This window comes from Microplitis demolitor, chromosome 6 (genome assembly GCF_026212275.2).
Source record: "Microplitis demolitor isolate Queensland-Clemson2020A chromosome 6, iyMicDemo2.1a, whole genome shotgun sequence".
Lineage (NCBI taxonomy): Eukaryota > Metazoa > Arthropoda > Insecta > Hymenoptera > Braconidae > Microplitis > Microplitis demolitor.
In genome coordinates, this window is record NC_068550.1 from 502,288 (window position 1) to 521,070 (window position 18,783).

Genomic DNA, 18,783 nt, shown 5'->3' on the forward strand with positions numbered 1-18,783 from the left:
TAAACAATATAATTGCACATTGCAACAATTTAAAGTCTTTAATTTTTTTCTAATTTTTTAAAATAATAATCACCTTTATTTATAATAATAATATACATGAAAAAAATCTTTAAAAGTTTGTCAAATTGAGAGGTAACTTTCAAAGGCTTGTAACAACTAAACTATTGACTTTGTAAAAAAAATCTCGGATAGTTTTTTGTAGCAAATTTAATTTCCAACAAAAAAGGTTCGCACAAAAATCATCGTCCAAGTACCGGTTCAAAAGTTAGCGGCGTTTAAAGAGCAGTCTACATAAACATAAATATCTATCTATTTTTTTCTTCACACATAAATCTTTAAACACCTATTATATTATATATCTTCTAAAATACTACTTTTACAGTAATTTTACTAAGGACCTTTTTTGTAGGAAATTTGATTCCCTGCAAAATGTTTCTCTTGAACTTTTTTCTCACGTCAACCGTTTAGCAACTACGAGCGTTTGAACGCCATCACAAAAACCGCGGTACTTTTAAATCTTTAAAAAACGTTTTTTCAAATATTTTTTTTATCTAAAATAATAGTCTTTTCTAATCACCATAAAGACTTCGAACTTGTGACTCAACATGTGCGTTTCCGTCCCCTTTTAAATATTATATTCACACGGAAGAAAAAAATTTAATAATAATAATTATTATTATTATTTAAATATATTAATTATTAAGTTTAATTATTTAGATTAGACATCTATCTATAAATTCATTACTCAGTCATCGAAGTGTACGGAAGTGAAAGACAATTATTAATTATCAATTATCAATAATCAATTGATAACTAATTATCAATTCTAATATATATATTTATATATATAATTTAATAAATTATTTTAATTAATTAAGCCAAGGAAGCTTACAAATAAAAATAAATTAATTATTTTATGTAAATATGTTAATATTACATAAATTTAAAAATAAACCTCCTTGAATTTAATTAACCACAATAATTAATAATTATTATTTAAGTTAATAATAAAAAGTTTCTACCTATCCATGAGATTCTTAACAGCATTTTGTATGGCCCGAGGCACGCATCTGGGACACATGATTTCCATTTTACAAACCCGGCTCAGCATATTGCCCAATGATTGTGCAGTACAAGGTAACGAGAGTGGTTGAGTCATCAGCAGCTCGGCTTCCATACTCGGTATAACTTCAGACTGATAAATCGACATGGGAAAATGATGGCCGCATGTAAAAACAATGGTGTCCTCCTCAGACTCCAAGAATCTCGATACCTTTTCGGGATCTTTTATGTGAATGAAAGGTCGCGGATCGGTAGATTTGGTTGATATTGCGCTTATTATTCCCTCCATCATTTGCTCAGGAGACTTGCTCTCCTTGCCCGCGTACCCCACAGGTCCATAATTCTTGGCGGTGAGTAGGGACAGCAGTTCCACGTATTCCAGAGCAGGCTTACCGGTGTCAATATGATGGAGCAGCATCTGGCAGACTTGGAGACAGAAATTTGTTGACACGTAGTTTATTATCTGGGAGGAATCATTTTTATTGGTGTCGTCATCGCTCAGTTGATTCTGACAGAAGACCAAAAGACCAAGAGAGTAATAGAGTTTATTGATATGCTCGAGTAGAATCTTCTCAAGACTCTCCATTGGCAACTGGTTTTTAATCCAAAAATCGAAAATTGTCAGCAGAACCTGACGCATTATTTTTTGTGCGCTCTCATCTATCTCGTTTATGTAAAATTTTATAACATTTGAAGCGTCTAAAACAGAGTTACGTATTTTTATATCTTTATCTTGATTAGCTGATTGTTGATTAAGTAAATCTGCTGATTCTATATGATTATTATTAGGAAGATTAAGATTTATATTTTTATCATCGCGATGAGATAGAGTTTCATTGTCATCAAGCGCGTCTTCAGTAAGATCTAGAGAAATATCTTCGCTCTTGGTATCTTCGCAAAGTTCTTCAGAGCCTCCCTGACAATCAAAAGTATGAAGTTCCTCAACTATGCTGATGCTATCCAGGGATCTGCTGATTGACATCTTCATTTTCTTTTTTTCTTCGGACTCTTCTATAGTCTCGACCAAATTCTTCTCCACTTGCTTATCAAACAACTCAGTATTCTCCTTAACTTTCTTTATAGTCTCGGGAGATTCATTAACTGCAAATGGCCTTAGCTGGTTCAATTCATTGGCCTGAGTTTGATTGCGCGCATAGTACTCGGGATTGACAGTTTTCAGCTGATAAGCCAGAGCTATAGAGTAATTTTGCTCTAGCAAAGCTAGCTTTGATCTCGCTTGATAATTACCCAGCTCGTCGCATTTATCCATGATTTTGGCTGCGTCGTAGAGTCCATTGAACTGCTCGAGAACGTAGTGGAGTGTAAGTTCTCCGTACGATTTTTCAACGAGGCTCAGAGGCCGCACTCGACCCGCCAATGGGGTGACGTCGTAGCTCTGATAAGTGATGATCGGAGTGGGAATATTTGGCACTTGACTAGGCGTGTCTTGGACCACGTGCGCGCCATGAGGCAGTCGCACGAGTCTTTTTGATGATTTTATCAGCACTAGTTTCTCTGCGTTCCCGCTGTTGGAGTCTTTGTTCGGTGGACGACCTAATTGGGCTGAGTTATATGATCCCCATGCTAAGACGGTACCGCCAGGTTGGATAGCGATTGTGAATTCACATCCGCAGCACACGCGCACAGCTTTTATGACTCGTTTGTTGTTTTCTTGGGAATTATTTTCAGATGAATTGCGCGGTGGGACGTGGGCAAGAACTGATACTGGATTGTAGAGTAGAGGTGTAGGGATTAGAACGTCTTTGCGCGTCCCATTGCCAATTTGTCCATCAAGATTTCTGCCCCATGTGTAGACAGTTCCGTCTTTAGTTAGCAGAGACGAGTGATGACAACCAGTAGATATTTGTATAATACGCCCATTCACGAGACTGGTGTCCACTGGGATGGGTTTTAAATGCGTCTGCGCTTCTTCTAAAAGTCCTAAATTAATGTCACGTAGACTTATCGTCTTAGGAACGTTGGGACAATTCAATTTACGTTCGTTGACAGTCTTGATGGCTAGTTTCTCAATAGATGATAGCTTGTCATTCAACTGGTCATCGATTGCTTCAAAGTCCTCGAGACTCTCAGCATACTTTTCAGCAGCCGCTTGGAACTCCATCATCTTGGTCTTCTTTTGTGCTTGAGTCTGAAGTCGCAGGACCTGAGGACTGGATCCCCAGGTGTAAAGTCTGTTTGTCGCACTGACAGCGAGGTTGTGGAAGTAACCGGAAGCAATGTCAGTCATTGGTTCAGGTAAAAGATTTATGACAACTGGTAGTGATGATTTAATATTATTACCGGTGCCCAATTGTCCAAAAATATTGCAACCAAATGCGTAAACTTGTCCCTCAGCAGACAGGGCCAGTGTATGTGCATGTCCAGCGGCAATTCCACGAATAATTATACCAAGAAGTGATGACACCACTGTAGGAATATTTTTTTGCAGAGTATTTCCGTGTCCCAGTTGCCCGTGGACACCCCAGCCCCAGGTGAAGACACGTCCGTCCATTGTAAGAGCTACCGAATGATACTGACCAGTAACAGCATCAACAATTATTTCTTCAGCCAGTGATACAATCATTTCAGGACTGGGAGTTTGCAGCAAACGCCCAAGACCCAATTGCCCAAACTGACTACCTCCCCAAGCATAGACGCCGTTGTTAGTAACTGCCAGAGTGTGACAACGACCGCAAGAGACACTCAAGACCTCCATTTCTAAGTTTTTAAAAACAGTGACCGCTTGCGGTGGCCCGTACCTTGAAATTGTTGGCCCAGTGCCCAGACAACCTTGCGCAGAACTGCCCCAAGTGTAGACGCTGCCATTTCTTATCAAAGCCACGTGGCCATAACCAGCTGCCAGCAGCCTCCGTTTGAAGTCAATGTGCTGCGTCAAATCTGTGAAACGTTTTTCAATTCCTGGTAACGTTGTCCGAGCCACTAGTGCCGGGTTGTGCTTCAATGTCGTCGTGCGTTTGTTGATCAGAGTCAACAGAGTCAAGATAAAAGTCTCCAGGATTTCTTCTACAAGAGAGCCAGCCTCTTCGAGCATATCTGAAGAATCCAAAGAGTCACACTGGCTAGACTGAGAGCCGTGCGAAGTCGTGCGACGTCGAGCTCGGTACCGAATCAGCAGAGGTCGGAAAGCAGGATTAGTTGGATCGTAGAGAGTTACCAAACGCTGGAGAACGAATGCCTGGAACTCAGCAAGATTCGAAAGCACGAACATCATGTGGCTCTTAGCTAATGAGGGAGTGGCCAACATCGCTTGAAGAAGACTTGGCTCACTTATGCAAATCAGCAGTCCGTATTTAGTGTTGAGAGGTGTATTGGACATGCTCACCGGGTTGTAAGGTTGCACTGTCTTCATGAGAACCTCGCAGACTTGAGCATACAGGCCTCGTTGAGTCGCCAAGTGATGTAGAACCTTCCAAAGACTTGTCTGTCCCACTACGTCCACAACCCATCGCTCATCATAGAAAGTGTTTTTTGATAAAAAGGTGAGGAATTCTTTGTACAGGCTCTTGGACTCTTGATGTGTGGCCCGAAGAATCAATTCGCTGAATGCAAAAACCGCGAGGTTGGATAAATGGATTCTGGTAGTCGTTGTCAGTTCGGAGACTGCTGGTGGTGTAAGGCAATGAGTCAAGCAGCCCAGTAATTTCTGCGTGTGTCCCGTAGCTGCGGTCTTCAAAACTCCCTTCAATAGACGACAACGTGATAATTTATAGAGCGCAGCCGCTTCACTAAATCTACTATTGGTCAAGTGGATGTCACCGGCAGCTTCAAACAATTGGGATACATTAAGACCAAAGACAATGCCTAAACGCGCGGCTTTCTCAATATCAGATTTACGTTTCTTTAATGCCAGATCAATGAAGACGTTGAGCAACGGCTTCCTAAGAATAACTTTATATACACCGTAATTAGTTACTATCATACAAGTATCTACTAGTGGTACTTCTATATTGAGATCATCTATTTTACTTGGCAAACAAGATTTGTCTTCTTTGGAATCACTACTACTACCAGCACTACTACCGCTATCCGTATCTTTGAAATCCGTTGACCGATAAATACACGTTATTAATTCCTTTGAATCTTCAAATTTAAATCGCGCTACTGTAGCTTCCTGATTGTAGTCGCCTTCTTCTCCAATCTTCGTTTCCGACAATGAGCAGGACACAATCCAGAGCGATCGACGATGGGGTCCAGTAACGAAAAACAGCCGCTGGGTCAGTAAAATATCCGTGCAGAGATCTGGCATTTTGTACATGTGATAAGGTACCACTGATATATCAGTACCGTGAATTGTGATGTGATTAGAACCGGCACAGTAAGCCGTGTACAGATGCTGGCCTTGTCTCGTGTACTGCGGAGACAGATAAATATCTTCCAGCAGAGGTTCAAGAATCAGAGTGTCTCTATTGCGAGGCAACAGCTTCGGCGATGCTTCCAGTTCATCAGTCCCACTGCTGCTCTCACTGTCACGGCGCAAGTTGGTAGCATTTTTATTCCTCGACTCCGCCAACTTCTGTCTTATTATCGCCAGCTTCTCTACGGACAGCTGCTTCAGTCCTTGGAGCCTGGACCGTGGCGGTGTCTTGGACTCCTCTTCATACCTCGAGTGGAATGAGGAACCAGTCCGTGTGTTAAGTGGGAAGATACAATTCGTCCGCTGCTCAAGAATCATCCGCCACTGCTGATGCGTCTTGGAGGTAACCAGCAGCGAAACTATTTCCAAATTGTTATCTTGACAGATGTAAAGACTTGCAATGCTGCCATTTACGCGGGCTGAGTCAATCCATTGCCCGTTTTCTAGGTTTATAAAAATTATCTCTCCTTCCTCGGTACCCACAATGCCTATGTGGCTGCATTGCGTCACTCCCTGCCACCAAGTCAGCGCACTAGGTCTATAAGATAATTAAATTATAATTATTATAATTGACATTCGAGGAAGAGAAGCAATAAGAGCTGTACTTACTTGGAGTAGGAAGACTGATGATCAGCTATAGAGAGTTGAGTGGCATCGTTGACAGACCACTTGTGATCTATCGTCTGGCGATCGTTCAGCAAAGCCACCACTGGAATAATATACAGAGAACCGTCTACTGTTGCAGTGAGGAGCCACGATCCCGTTGGATCGAAGCAGAGAGCTGCTATCCCACGATTTGGTGCTCGGTACCATGGTATCCTTTTAACTACTGGCTGCTTATTGACATCCGACTGATAAAACAAACCGATGTCTGTATGATGGGTTGAAAAGGCCAGCAATTGACGACGACCTATCTCACAATAAGCGCTCTGATTAATTCCAGATGCTTTAATCAGGCATTTTAACTCAAATAATTCATCATTCATGAGATTTATGACAGGTTTTGAGTCATTGTCAGAAGTTTCTTCGGCCATTACACCGTTGTGAGTTTTTTGCTGATGGTTTGTGCTATATCAGAGGTAAAAGACATTGGTTATTATTTATATTTACGTGAGAAGAGAAATTATTAATTTGTTTATTTATTTTACCGTTTGATGTTGATGATTTTACGGCTTTACTGGGAATACCCATATTTTATCATATAATTTATTGACTGCTAAATAAACAAAGGAATACTTGTCACTGTAAAGGTTCAGCTGGTTAATTGATTTTGTTAAGTAATTGTTTAAAATTAATGTTTGCAATAAAATTATTGATTTACTTACGATATTATGATTTTTGGAGGAACTTTTATCACAAGTATGAAAAAATAAAATTATAAATAGGCGGAGAAACTATTTGGTTTGCAGAAATAAAAAAATTTACGAATGACTAAATAAATGTCATCCAACCCTCTAATGTCAAATTTTTGAGGTTAATAAATTACTTTTTTTATTATTTCAATCGAATGTTTACCAGATGGTGATAAAGAAGGAAACGATTAAAGACAGCGGGGAGAATTTTTGAATTCACCGATGAAATGTTTTTCTGATTTCTCCAAAGTCGAGGACTTAAAAATGTAAAACAAAAAGAGTTATAGAAAGAAAAAAATCTATTTTCGAAACCTAGACACTAGACCCTTAACTATGGAAATAACTTCATAATTTAATATTTTTTTACTAAGATTATGGAGCCAGATTCGGAATTTTGGACGATTTAGGCCATATACTTTAATATAATTAAAAATTTTTCAACTAACGGATCGTTTTTAATCGTCATGCAGAACCAGATATTGCAAATATCTGGTCTTCCACTAATTGCAGTGTAATTTTTGTCTCCAGTTGTTTGATGACAATTTTTGGCGCCTGCGCGTCGTCAAGATGGCCGAGTTGCGCGCGCAAGTGAGCGCGCGCTTATTAACGGTAAATGCCGCGCAAAATATACCAAAGATGTCGTTTCATGTAATTCGGCATTTTCTACAACATCCAACATGCCGACGATTCGTTGCATGTGAAGCCGCAACCCACCACTAGACACAAGCCCACCTAACCCACACACATTCAATTCCGTGTGCACAAACGCACACGTACGTTGACAAACTTGTATGTGTACTGGACTACTCGTAGCTTCGGGGAGAGAGAGCGTGAAAGGAGAAAGAGAAAAACGTCCAAGCATCAGCTCAGCTCTGATTTAGGTTGTCGTGAGGTTTTGTTGTGTGTCTAAATAAAAATTGTGTGTAATTAAATAAATATATATTTGTACGTTTTCATGTTCGTAAGATAGTTATCGAAACCCAGCACATAAGTACTACAAGTCAGATCGCATCTAATTACCAGAACGTGTGCACTGTTCGTATCGCCAAATAATAAGCGGTTAGGGCAGAATTAAAATATTTTTGTTGGCTCCCAATACGCAGTAATGTCGGTGGAATCGCTCACCGACTCCGAACTTCGCAGCAAGCTCGCAGAATATGGTTATCCTGTCGGCCCGGTGACCCAGACTACCAGGAAGATCCTCGTTAAGAAGCTCAAGAATCTCATCGAATCACGAGGCGCCGCGGGATCACGTCATTCACTCCTCGCCAGGTAAAATTAATTTATCTACATATATTTACTCATTAATGTGACTTTTTTTTTTTTAATTTCACTATCGCCGCTAGTCTGCTAAAAAAAAATACTCACGTTGGCGCGACATGTCAGTAAATAAATAGGACATAATTTATTTTGCTATTTTCATTTATTCATTTATCATTTATTATTCCGAGGAATCTTGGTGATAAATAAGTCATTAAATTAAATTGAATTTAATAATAATATTTTATTTATTATAAATAGATACAGCAGCGATGATACTGATGACGACACCGCGTCCAGCACGACGAGAAAGAAAAAAACAGCAGCGAGTAATCGTCGACAGACGATGGCAAATCCGATGCCGCCACCGGCACCCGCGCCACCGGTCACCACGACTATACCATCACGAAGTCCGTCAAAACGACGTGCTGGTTCACGGACTTCTGAGTCTAAGGAAATCGTTGTACCGGACTACGACGAGCCAACGAGCAATACAACCTCTTCAACATCCTCACGTGTAATTAAAAACATTACCAAGAAAGTATCAAAGTCCTACAAGCTATCGACGGTCAACGACGGCTTGGAGACTGGATCGGACTCAGATATTCCCGAGGAACCAGAAAAGTCATCAGCTAAATTACAAAATGAAAAATCGTACTCGCGAAAAGATCGAAGCTCAGCTGACGTCGAGAGACCGACTAAATCTTTCGTTGAAAGACCAGCAAAGTCTTACGAGTCGACAAAATCGTACGAGCCAATACCCAGAGTTTCTCTCACACGAGAAGAAAAATACTCAGTGCCTCTATTTAAACCCAATATATCTCCAATAGCTCCAGTCAAAGAAGATAATTATAAACGCGAAGACACAAATGTTAATGAGTTGCTTGCCAACTATGAAAGTCCCTTCTTGTCTGAATTTACTCGCAGACTCAGTTCTCAGACGAAAACTAGTGTGCTGCCATCAAGAACTTACAAAAGTAAGTACTAAATTCGCATAATCATTCATTTTATTTATTATATTATTTATTTATTTATTTATTTTACAGGTACTGGAGTAAGGTCACCACGTCTAGAGAACAAGGACGGGGATACCAACGGACACTTTCCATCTCCAAAATCATCGTACAGTTCTCCAAGTTCTAGGTTCTACTTTACTTTATTCACTTACTTATTTAGTTAATTTATTTATTTCGCATTACTAAAAGATAATTATTATTTCTATGAAATAGATACGTGTCTTCGTCGAATGACAGACCTCGGGAAGTGGTAACCAGGAGCTACAAAGCGCCAGTTACTAAGGAAGACAACAGAAACAATCAAAACATGGTCTCCATGATACTCGTAATAGTACTGGCTCTGTTCTTCGGCGGGCTGGCTATTGTTTACTTGGGTCTTGGTGGTAAATCCGAGACCGTACCGTCACTTCCGATGGGTAGGTATCAAGATTAATTCACAAATAATATTTAAAACTTTTTAAGTATTTATGGAAATAAATAAGTACATTATTATTATTATTATTATTATTATTATTACTATTAATAATACAAAGGTGTGGGTACAGATTAAATATTTAAGAACATAAACTCTGATTATTGTTGATTATAAATTATTTTTCTGATCAATTGATAATGACTTTTGGCGAGTTGTTATCATTTACAGATTACTCCGATCAATTATTATTATTATTAAAACTACTCAGATATTTTTTGTGTGAATTATAATTATTTTAGTGGTTTTTTTAAATACTTTTTTTTCTTTTTCATTAAATTCTTTACACCGTGTGCATTAATATTAAAATAAGGGCATAAAATCGACGCAATCATAATTATTATTGTTATTGTTTTGTTTTTAAATTAATTTCTTTTAATAAATGTGATTGCTAGATTAATTTATGTAATTTCTTTATGATTAATAAATATTGTATGTCTATTATTATTAGTTCAATATTTTCTTTCCTTTTCCCTTTGAGTTTAAAAATTCTTTATTTATTTATTTATTTTTTTTTTTTTTTATTCAATTTGTTTATCTACTAGTTAATTAGTTAGTTAATGATTGGTCTGGCCGATTTTATAATATCGTGGATTATTTTGTAGACATTGAAGTACCGCTCTGTAAAAGTGATCACGACAAGCCAGGCGTTAATTGTATACTTGAAGAAAACGTTGAGACTGTGATGCAATTGCTGAAAAAGCTAAGGCCGATACTGACGAGGAAAGCTGTAGCGGCTGCCTGCGAAGATTCCCATCAACTTCCTTATCTCACAGACTCTGATATCATCAGCATGCTCAAGAGTCAAAAAGTGGTAGGTCTTTAAATTATTTTATTAATTAACAATGTTACTTATCTTGACTACAAAACGGAAGCTATACAGTTGAGATTGCAAAAAAAAGTTACTTATCTTATCTAAATAAAAATAAATAACTATTTTAATTTTACAGAAAGAATTAGAAATCACGAGTGATCTACACAATGCTCAGCTTCTTATTTTTGAAAATCCTAAATGGGGAATTTCTTTGATTGAAGTTGAACAAGGAAAAGATCTTCAAGAATCTGTTTTTGATTCAATGGTAATTTTATTGATTTGGATATCAAAAATTTTTAATTGTTAATTATTGTATTTTATTAGAAATTAAAATATGAATTTTCGTTATAGGAAAATGTATTTCAGTCAAGATTGGATAATAAAGTCGCGATGGTGATGCTAAATCCCGAGTTACCAATGATGTGTATGATAAAACAAAAAATAATGAGCATAATATCAACTCTATTGATTATGATTGCCGGTAAAATATTGACTGATTATTTACTTAATTTATTGCACGATTATTTGTCTGTGAATCCTGCACGATGAACTTCAATATCCGCAATACATTTATTTATTTATAAATATTATGTATTTCCTAGTAAAGCAATTTTACCTCTCCTATCACTGCCTTTTATTCCTGTGTGTTAAATTAATGAATCTATAAAATTTTTTTTATATTAAAAATGTATTATTTAGGAGTGACGATGATATTCGGCGGTCATTTATTCGTACAGTGGTACATTAAATACAAAAAGTCAACTGAACGAGAAGTATTCCAGTTGGTGAGCGAAATAATCAGCATGGTGGAGTTGCATCACCAGAACGCGATGACCACGAGTCCCGGCGGGACGCAAGAAAGTTACCTGGCGATAAATCACGTTCGCGATAATCTGATCCCGCCGAAGGACCGCAAGAAGATGGCGGGTCTGTGGGAGAAAGCGGTTAAATTCTTGGATGAGAACGAGTCTCGAATTCGCCGTGAGGTCCAGCAGGTATCAGGCGAAGAGTTCCACGTATGGCGCTGGCTTCCCAATGTCAGCAGTTCACCTCCGACGACACCCGTCAGCAAGAAGACCAAAGTCTGGCAAGGTAATGCCTTTGAGACCATGGAAGGTTCCGTCAACAGTCTCACGTGTTCGCCTACTCCTTGTTTAAAAATTCGTCACATGTTTGACCCGGATGTGTATGTACTTTATTTACTACTTTCAACAATTTATTGCTAATCTATAATTATTTATAATAATAATCTTTTTTTATTAGTGAATTTGAAGATGATTGGGAAATAAAAGTTCAAGATGCGATTCTAGAAAAATGTGGCGAAGGTGTTAAAATTCTTCATATTAGAGTTGATCGTGGTAGCCGTGAAGGATGCGTATACATGAAATGTTTTTCACAAGAAGATGCTGGTAAAGCTTATCGTGCTCTTCATGGCTGTTGGTTTGATGGTAAATTTTTATTTCAATTATTAAATAATTTGATAAACTGCTCAGTTCTTCGCTCACTAAAAAATTATTTTTTAAATTTAAATTATCCGGTACCTGGGAAGTGGGCAATTTATCACCCATATGATGTCAACATCAAAATATTAATAAAAATATTTATTTATTTTCAGGACATCTTGTAACTGTTAAATATTTACGACTAGAACGGTATCATGAACGTTTCCCCGATGCAGTACGTTGTAATAATCCATTAAAACCAAGTAATAATCAACGACTTTCTATGCAAGCGCACTACTGGCAAAGTCCACTGGAAGCCAATTAATAACATTTTATTTAATAACTTTTACTGAAAGATTATTCAGTTTTTTTTTATTCTAACGAACGTCCTACGCGATAATTTAATTAAAATAAAAGAAAAGAAAACAAACGTATCATTATTCTGTATAGTTAACGATTTTAATGGAAACAAGTAATGACTTAAATTTATAAATTAATATTTTGAATTTAAATTTTATAATTCCAATTTATATCAAATATCGCGTATAATTAATTACTTAAATAACAGTTAAGCTGAGACTAAGATAATTAATAGATTAATAGACCAGCCCAGAATGGATCCGCAGTGGATTTAAAATAATTAAAAGTATAGTTCTTAATTGTAAAGAAAAAAAATCTTATTCTGGGCAACATGTACAGTTAATCGTTTGCCTTCAGACTTACATCTGTTTGTCACATAATTTTTATTTGTTCATCACTATTAAATATAAATTAACTAATAAATTAATAAAATAAATAAATAAATAAAAATATTTTAATGAGCTATGCGCTCGTACTAAAAATTTTTATTCACGCTACAGATTAATTAATTAATTAATTTTAAATTTTATTTTTATTCACAAATCAACTAATTAATATTAAATATAAATAAATTGTTGATATTGGTCTTGCTCGTGCGTAATTATAATTTTTACATAAAAAATAAGAATAAGAATAATAAAAAAAAAAAAAAAAAAATTAAAATTGTACCTGTGATTAAAATAATCAGGCTTATTTTATAATAAATAAAACTAAAAATAAAAAAAAGCCGATTGGATGTGATTTAATATCACGTACACGCCTTAGGTACATTGCATTTTTTAATTTTATATTTAGCGTTAAATACGCACATTTATTAAATTTATAACAAAATAAGACAATTAATTAAAAATATTTGAGTAAATAAAAGTTAATTATAAATAATCTGTGTACGGAGAGTCAATAATTTACTAATTAAATAATTGATAAGGTTTAATTTCCAGTAATTACTTTGTAAGTAGTCTGCGTATGAGTGATATTTTTCCCGGTTGCTATGGTAATTCGCGACAATAGTGTCATAACAATGAAGCAAGACATACATTTATGATACATATTAGCAAATACACTCGGTGGTATTTTTATTGCATGTATTTAAAGAAAGTAGATTGTTTGATATAAATTTACCAGCACGTTCAGCTGGCCAATAAAAAGTTTAACTGATTGTCACTGGGGATGATCGATTTGACGACGAGCTGGTCATAAACGGACAAACAATTGCACAGTTGACAGTAACGCAGTAGTCTTGCAATTAATCTATTTGATTACTTTAATGATTTAAACAATATTTTAATTTATTATTAATTTCTTTTTTTGTTACTAAAATAAGTGATTTATGTAAAATCAATAAACGATCTTTGCTATTTATTAATTTGATATACAAATATATTTTACGGCTTCAAAGTGTTTTGGATAATCAAAATTCTTCGCTACTTCAAAAATATGACAACTGCGGCTACGGCCGTAGGACCGAGTATTACCGAAAATGGTAATATTCATCAGGTAATTTAATATATACACATTCATATATTTTTATCATAAATAATTGTATTTTAATGTCGATTGTTAATATTCATTACAATAGAACTACTATTTTAAATTTAATTAATTCCAATTGTCAATTAATTTTAAATAGTTGATATAAATATGAAGTGATTAAAAAAAAAAAAAAAATAGACGGCAGAAATAAAAAAATTTAATGGTGATATTAAAGGCATATAGGAATTACAGATTCAATTAATTAATTAATTATTTAGTAAGTAGTTAATAATTTCCTGTATGAGTATATGTCACGGTCAAATGTAAATCGATGCCTACGTGAATGACCCTTGTAAATAATTGTATTTATATAACAATCCTTACCTGTAATTTAGTGAAATGGCGTGGTATGGAATGATAGAGTGACCCTGTTACAATTTACCTCAATTTGAAGGAAATCTAGAGACTTGAATAGCTTGTATAAATAATATTTGAAGAAAGTCTTCTGCCAATAGACTAAGACGGGTTAATAAATAATGATGGCATTGACTTGGTTGTTGAAGTTCCTTGATCTAAAAAGGATAATTTGAGTTTAATAATTACTGCATTGAACGGCTAAGGAGTTTGCTCGTTCAATCGAATGATTTAAATGATTGCATGCCTGGTGGAAGTAAGACAAAGGGAACTTGAATTGAATTGAATAGTTGTCAGTGTGAATGGAGGAGGAGCGATTACTGTGTAAGTTTCTCTCTGGTAGTAATGAGTTATTTGTTGTTGATCAATCCTATCAACAGGTGAAATCTTTTAGTTGTTTATTTTTAAAATATCCGATAAGTTATTGATTTGCGATAGCAATTACTCGATAATATAAGTACTTAAGGATTAAGTATAGTTTTAGTTTACTGTAAACAAATTAAGTGCGATGTCTGAGATTGTTAAGTCCCCGCAGTTTGGGCATAAATCTCCGGTTGAAGATGAAGAAAAAATAAATAAACCGGAACAGCCAAAATCAGACGAATTAAATAATAATAATAGTAATGAGCACGTTGTTATTTATCGCACCACAAGTACACAAAATCCAAATAAAAATGATAGTTTTGATATTATTGAGTTGCCTCAAACATCAAAAGATGAAATGAATGGAAATTTAACGGATCCGATAACCGAAATTTTAGTCCCAGTGAGTTTTAATTAAATGATTGTGTTGTTGATTTAAAGTTTGTAAAAGATAACAAAGAGGTGTAGCATTGAACGATCTCTGTTTGGTGATTGCAAAGGTCAATAGAATAAAAGCGGTTACGATGAATACGATGACTGAATGTGCAAATATAATTAATTGAATCATTCCCATTTCTTTGTTTGGTTTATTTAATGTACTTTTTGTCTAGGTAAAGTCACTGGATCCAAATCGGTATGCGACGAAGAAAACGATCGCTCAGGGAATGCTTGATATTGCTTTACTGACGGCCAATGCATCGCAATTAAAATATATTTTGCAGGTAATTTATTTATTTAATAAATAAATTAATTTATTAGAATATTTATACGACGTAATTGAATATAAGGTGGGAAAGCAGCATGAGTTTTACACGTTGATGCTGACACTGATCTGCATATCAATCGGACTCCAGGTAAAGTAATTAAATGAATTTAATTGTTAATAAGTAACCGGTGATTGCATCTAATTATGTAAATATATATATATATCACTCATAAATCACTTGGCACGTGAATTTAAAATTGGGCACGCGCACTCGCACGAGCAATTGGTCCAGTTGTGGCAAATGTAAAGAAAAGACCAAAATACAAATGAATGTATCGCGCAGATCCTGTCGGGATTATTATCGCTGTCATTGAACCTTATGACCGACCGGAATATGCAAGACTCGAGACAAGGATACACCGTCGAGTGGATTGGAAGAATAAGAGTCGCCTTGAGCTTCATTGTGTTCTTGGATAACATACTGATAGCTACCTTCGATCCAATGGGTCTATCCTCGCTCATTGCTATTGAGTCACCGATCGACAATACTGAGTTGATTAACTAGCTTAGACTATAATTAGATATAATATTAGATTATAATTTGAATGCTGGTCAAGTTGCACGCGCTAAGCAATTGGACCAATTGCTCGTCAAAGAAGAATCATAAATGCTTACGGAAAAGAAAAATTTTAAAAAATTACTCAGGCCGCCGTGGGCATACTGTTCATCATAGTCGGCGGATTGGATATTAATCGACGCAGGGATCAATGGGCCGCTAATTTCATTAATGACATCATACTAATTTCAGTCTTTGTCATCAGTCTTACAAATGTTGTTATTTCTGGGTTCGGTATGGAGTTCAGTAACAAACCATTGTCTGAGCTTGTCGCTTATCGTAGACACAGTATTCTTAATGACGTTGATTACGATACTAAATAGCTAATATTGACATTTCATAATCATCTATATACTTTTTAATTTTTTATTTATTTTTCATCTTAGATATATCAATCACTTCTTTTCAATCACTCAAATTTTTATTGTATTTTTATCTTAATGTTTTTTTTTTAATTTTTCGATTGATTTATCTAAATCATTATTTATTTATTTTATTTTATTTATTTATTTATTATTTTATTTTTTTTTCTCGCCTTATCATTACAATCAATGGACAAAACTTAAATTAAATAAAAAAAAAAGATTGCTCAAGGACTAATATGTCTACTGTTAGGTTCATCATACAATATAAACAAAGAAAAAGACCACAAAACTGCAAATATATGGAACAATGTTGTTTTGTCAATGATGATGTTAACAGTCACTGTAAATATTATTATTTCAGTGTTTGAAATGCACGGCGACCCCGCGAGCGACAATCCTTAAATAACATATATATATTTCATTATTTTTACACTTTAGTACTTTATTTTATACATTTACCAGCTAACTTTTTAAATAAAACCAACTTGTACTATAAAGTAAAAGTCCCAATTATTGACAGTGCGAAAAATATATCAGATACTTTTAATGGACCAATTATTAAAATATGTAATGTATATAAAATTCCCAGTTTTCTATTTAAAATATATATATCTTTTAAAAATTTTGCAAGAAGTTGAGCAAGTAATTAAATTGAGTGGTGTCAATAATTGAGTCTTTTATTTTAATTCTTACGCAAAATGTCAATCAGTAGATTCACATGTAAAAAAAATAATAATAATAATAATTAATGTTAATACTAATATTTGTCAATAAAGATCCTGTTAATAGTTTATAAATTATTTTTATTAACCAACTTACAGTTTAATTTATATAATGATAATTTAAATAAAAATATAAACGGGTCCGTAATCATTTTTTTCCACCTGCAACACACAATTATCTTCGCTTAGCTTCAATTAATTTAAATCCATCTTGAAAGCGTACTAAAGTAACTCATCAGCTGATTAATAATAATAAAAATAATTTAATTAAATAATTTGATTAAATCTCACCTTTTTTTCCGCCTTTATTTCCTCCCTTCGCGTCGGCCTTTGCTTCAGATCCTTTCGCTCCCGCCCCTCCGCCGCCTTTCTTATTCTATAAATAAATATATTGATAAATCTTAGTCTAAAAAAAAACAATTTATTTATAATATAAAAATAAAACGTACATCTCCACCTTTAGCTCCACCACCACCTCCACCACCTAAAATTAATCACCAAATTACGCATTTAAATAAAGATTCAAATTTTTATTTTTGTTCATCAAATTATAAAATTATTTTTTTAATTTTAATTATTTATGTATACAATTAATATATATAAATAAAATATTTACCTTTGCCTTTTCCCATATTTATGAAAAGAATTTGAAATAAATAAACTTTTGAATTTAATTATTATAAATTATTATAAATATAACCACTGAACGTGCGTATGACTTTGGCAATTGCAAACTGCACTTACCTTTTGTTTCATACTAGCCGCTCAGCGCAATATCATAGTCTTCGTTATATATAAATATATGCATAGGCATATATGTTTATATTTCTTCTTCCTCTGATGCTCTGGCAATCAGTGCACCTGCACTCTATCAAAAGCTGTGACGATAGAGAGCTTTTGCGATGACGCAGAAGCTTCAATACCAACATTCATATCTATATATATTTATTTTTTATCCAATATATATATATTAAGTATGACCTTGATTATTTTATTTATTTAAAACATTGTTCCTCATTTTATTGCCAACTAATTTAAGGTCACAACAATAAATTTAAATTGAAAATTTAAAATGACCTTTGTTTTAAAAACAAATTTATTTGTTTATTTGTATAAAAAAAATAAAAAATTATAAATATAAATAACATGTATTAGATTATTGATTATTAGATACATTAGATGATAATTGAGTCGAAGCCGGAGAAGTAACACTGAAGGCCGCGACGAAAACATTTATAATAGTGATAAGAAAAACGCCAACGACGACGTAATTATTTATTTTCTGAGCTTGAGGTGATTTTGATTGTCCCTTAATGTCAAACCGGCCTTTGAAGATCAGGCTGATGCCCACGGCGATCTGGAGCAGGAGACTGAAGACGATGAGGAAGACGATCAGAAAAAATGTGGGACTTTCGCGCTGATACTCGATGAGATATCTCAGCTGATTGGCATTCGCAGTTATCAGGGCGACATCCATCATCCCCTGGGCGACGGTTTTCTTGGCAGCAAAAGTGTGTTCCTGTCTTTGAGCACGACGGGTTCTTTTGTCTATGGTGTCCATTGTCACGACGCTTTCTTTTGTCTCGATATTGACCTCCATTTCTTCTTTGTCCGTCTCATCTTTGTCATTCTTAACTCCATTGTCTGATACTTGCAATGTTATCTCCTCCATTATTAAGTATTTGTAATTTAATTTTAAATAATTTGTATTATTTAATTATTTATTAAACACTGCACTTGTCAATCACTGAGTGAAATGATAAAAGAAAAATTTTTATCAAATCCGGACTAGATTCGCGGACTGGAAACCGCAAACTTGTTTATTTATTTAATACTTCCGGTTTATAAATAAATAATTATTATTCATTATTACCAATTATTAAAAATACTTTTCATATATATTATATAGATAAATACATTCATATTTATGGATTATATCAGTAATTATTTAAAAATAAATACCTAAAATAC

The 18,783-nt window shown here is 34.7% G+C and overlaps 4 protein-coding genes and 1 long non-coding RNA gene across 7 annotated transcripts; 2 read left to right on the plus strand and 3 right to left on the minus strand.

Moving 5' to 3' along the window:
• Positions 1 to 4: 4 nt before the first annotated feature.
• LOC103572785 (uncharacterized) lies at positions 5 to 7,076 on the minus strand. 2 transcript variants are annotated; one of them, XM_008551560.3, is made up of 4 exons: positions 6,763 to 7,076; positions 6,586 to 6,653; positions 6,047 to 6,505; positions 5 to 5,975 (listed from the first exon to the last, which is right to left on the minus strand). In XM_008551560.3, exons 3-4 carry the CDS (start codon positions 6,469 to 6,471, stop codon positions 1,019 to 1,021), a joined length of 5,382 nt encoding a protein of 1,793 aa, XP_008549782.1. In that variant the 5' UTR covers positions 6,472 to 6,505; positions 6,586 to 6,653; positions 6,763 to 7,076; the 3' UTR covers positions 5 to 1,018. The 2 variants fall into 2 exon arrangements, with proteins under 2 accessions (XP_008549782.1, XP_008549781.1); XM_008551559.3 differs by having other exon boundaries at positions 6,586 to 6,679.
• Positions 7,077 to 7,469: 393 nt separating this feature from the next.
• LOC103572784 (inner nuclear membrane protein Man1) lies at positions 7,470 to 13,515 on the plus strand. Its single transcript, XM_008551557.3, has 10 exons — positions 7,470 to 8,061; positions 8,311 to 9,026; positions 9,096 to 9,192; positions 9,279 to 9,481; positions 10,143 to 10,351; positions 10,488 to 10,616; positions 10,703 to 10,832; positions 11,051 to 11,537; positions 11,615 to 11,799; positions 11,967 to 13,515. Exons 1-10 carry the CDS (start codon positions 7,895 to 7,897, stop codon positions 12,116 to 12,118), a joined length of 2,475 nt encoding a protein of 824 aa, XP_008549779.1. The 5' UTR covers positions 7,470 to 7,894; the 3' UTR covers positions 12,119 to 13,515.
• A 56-nt stretch (positions 13,516 to 13,571) lies between these two features.
• LOC103572781 (ninjurin-1) lies at positions 13,572 to 16,793 on the plus strand. Of its 2 annotated transcripts, none has more exons than XM_014443302.2 (4): positions 13,572 to 13,650; positions 15,015 to 15,125; positions 15,192 to 15,257; positions 16,310 to 16,793. In XM_014443302.2, the coding sequence occupies exons 1-4, from the start codon at positions 13,591 to 13,593 to the stop codon at positions 16,490 to 16,492; spliced, it is 420 nt and encodes a 139-aa protein (XP_014298788.1). In that variant the 5' UTR covers positions 13,572 to 13,590; the 3' UTR covers positions 16,493 to 16,793. The 2 variants fall into 2 exon arrangements, with proteins under 2 accessions (XP_014298788.1, XP_008549775.1); XM_008551553.2 differs by lacking the exon at positions 13,572 to 13,650 and adding an exon at positions 14,613 to 14,806.
• Positions 16,794 to 16,876: 83 nt separating this feature from the next.
• On the minus strand, positions 16,877 to 17,531 carry LOC103572776 (uncharacterized). Its single transcript, XR_549115.2, has 4 exons — positions 17,429 to 17,531; positions 17,262 to 17,296; positions 17,104 to 17,188; positions 16,877 to 16,974 (listed from the first exon to the last, which is right to left on the minus strand). It is a non-coding gene; the product is annotated as an uncharacterized LOC103572776 (long non-coding RNA).
• Positions 17,532 to 17,968: 437 nt separating this feature from the next.
• On the minus strand, positions 17,969 to 18,589 carry LOC103572811 (ninjurin-A). The gene has a single exon (XM_008551592.1). The coding sequence runs from the start codon at positions 18,482 to 18,484 to the stop codon at positions 17,969 to 17,971; it is 516 nt and encodes a 171-aa protein (XP_008549814.1). The 5' UTR covers positions 18,485 to 18,589.
• Positions 18,590 to 18,783: the final 194 nt, after the last annotated feature.

Bases quoted from the DNA above. Each gene is read 5' to 3' on its own strand.
- LOC103572811 (XM_008551592.1), bottom strand. From the start codon at position 18,484: ATGGAGGAGATAACATTGCAAGTATCAGACAATGGAGTTAAGAATGAC.
- LOC103572781 (XM_014443302.2), top strand. From the start codon at position 13,591: ATGACAACTGCGGCTACGGCCGTAGGACCGAGTATTACCGAAAATGGT. The intron at 13,651-15,014 runs GTAATTTAATAT...CTTTTTGTCTAG, and splicing joins AAAATGGTAATATTCATCAG to GTAAAGTCACTGGATCCAAA. The intron at 15,126-15,191 runs GTAATTTATTTA...ATTGAATATAAG, and splicing joins AATTAAAATATATTTTGCAG to GTGGGAAAGCAGCATGAGTT.
- LOC103572785 (XM_008551560.3), bottom strand. From the start codon at position 6,471: ATGGCCGAAGAAACTTCTGACAATGACTCAAAACCTGTCATAAATCTC. The intron at 5,976-6,046 runs GTAAGTACAGCT...ATTATCTTATAG, and splicing joins CATCAGTCTTCCTACTCCAA to ACCTAGTGCGCTGACTTGGT.
- LOC103572784 (XM_008551557.3), top strand. From the start codon at position 7,895: ATGTCGGTGGAATCGCTCACCGACTCCGAACTTCGCAGCAAGCTCGCA. The intron at 10,352-10,487 runs GTAGGTCTTTAA...TTAATTTTACAG, and splicing joins TGCTCAAGAGTCAAAAAGTG to AAAGAATTAGAAATCACGAG. The intron at 11,800-11,966 runs GTAAATTTTTAT...ATTTATTTTCAG, and splicing joins TCATGGCTGTTGGTTTGATG to GACATCTTGTAACTGTTAAA.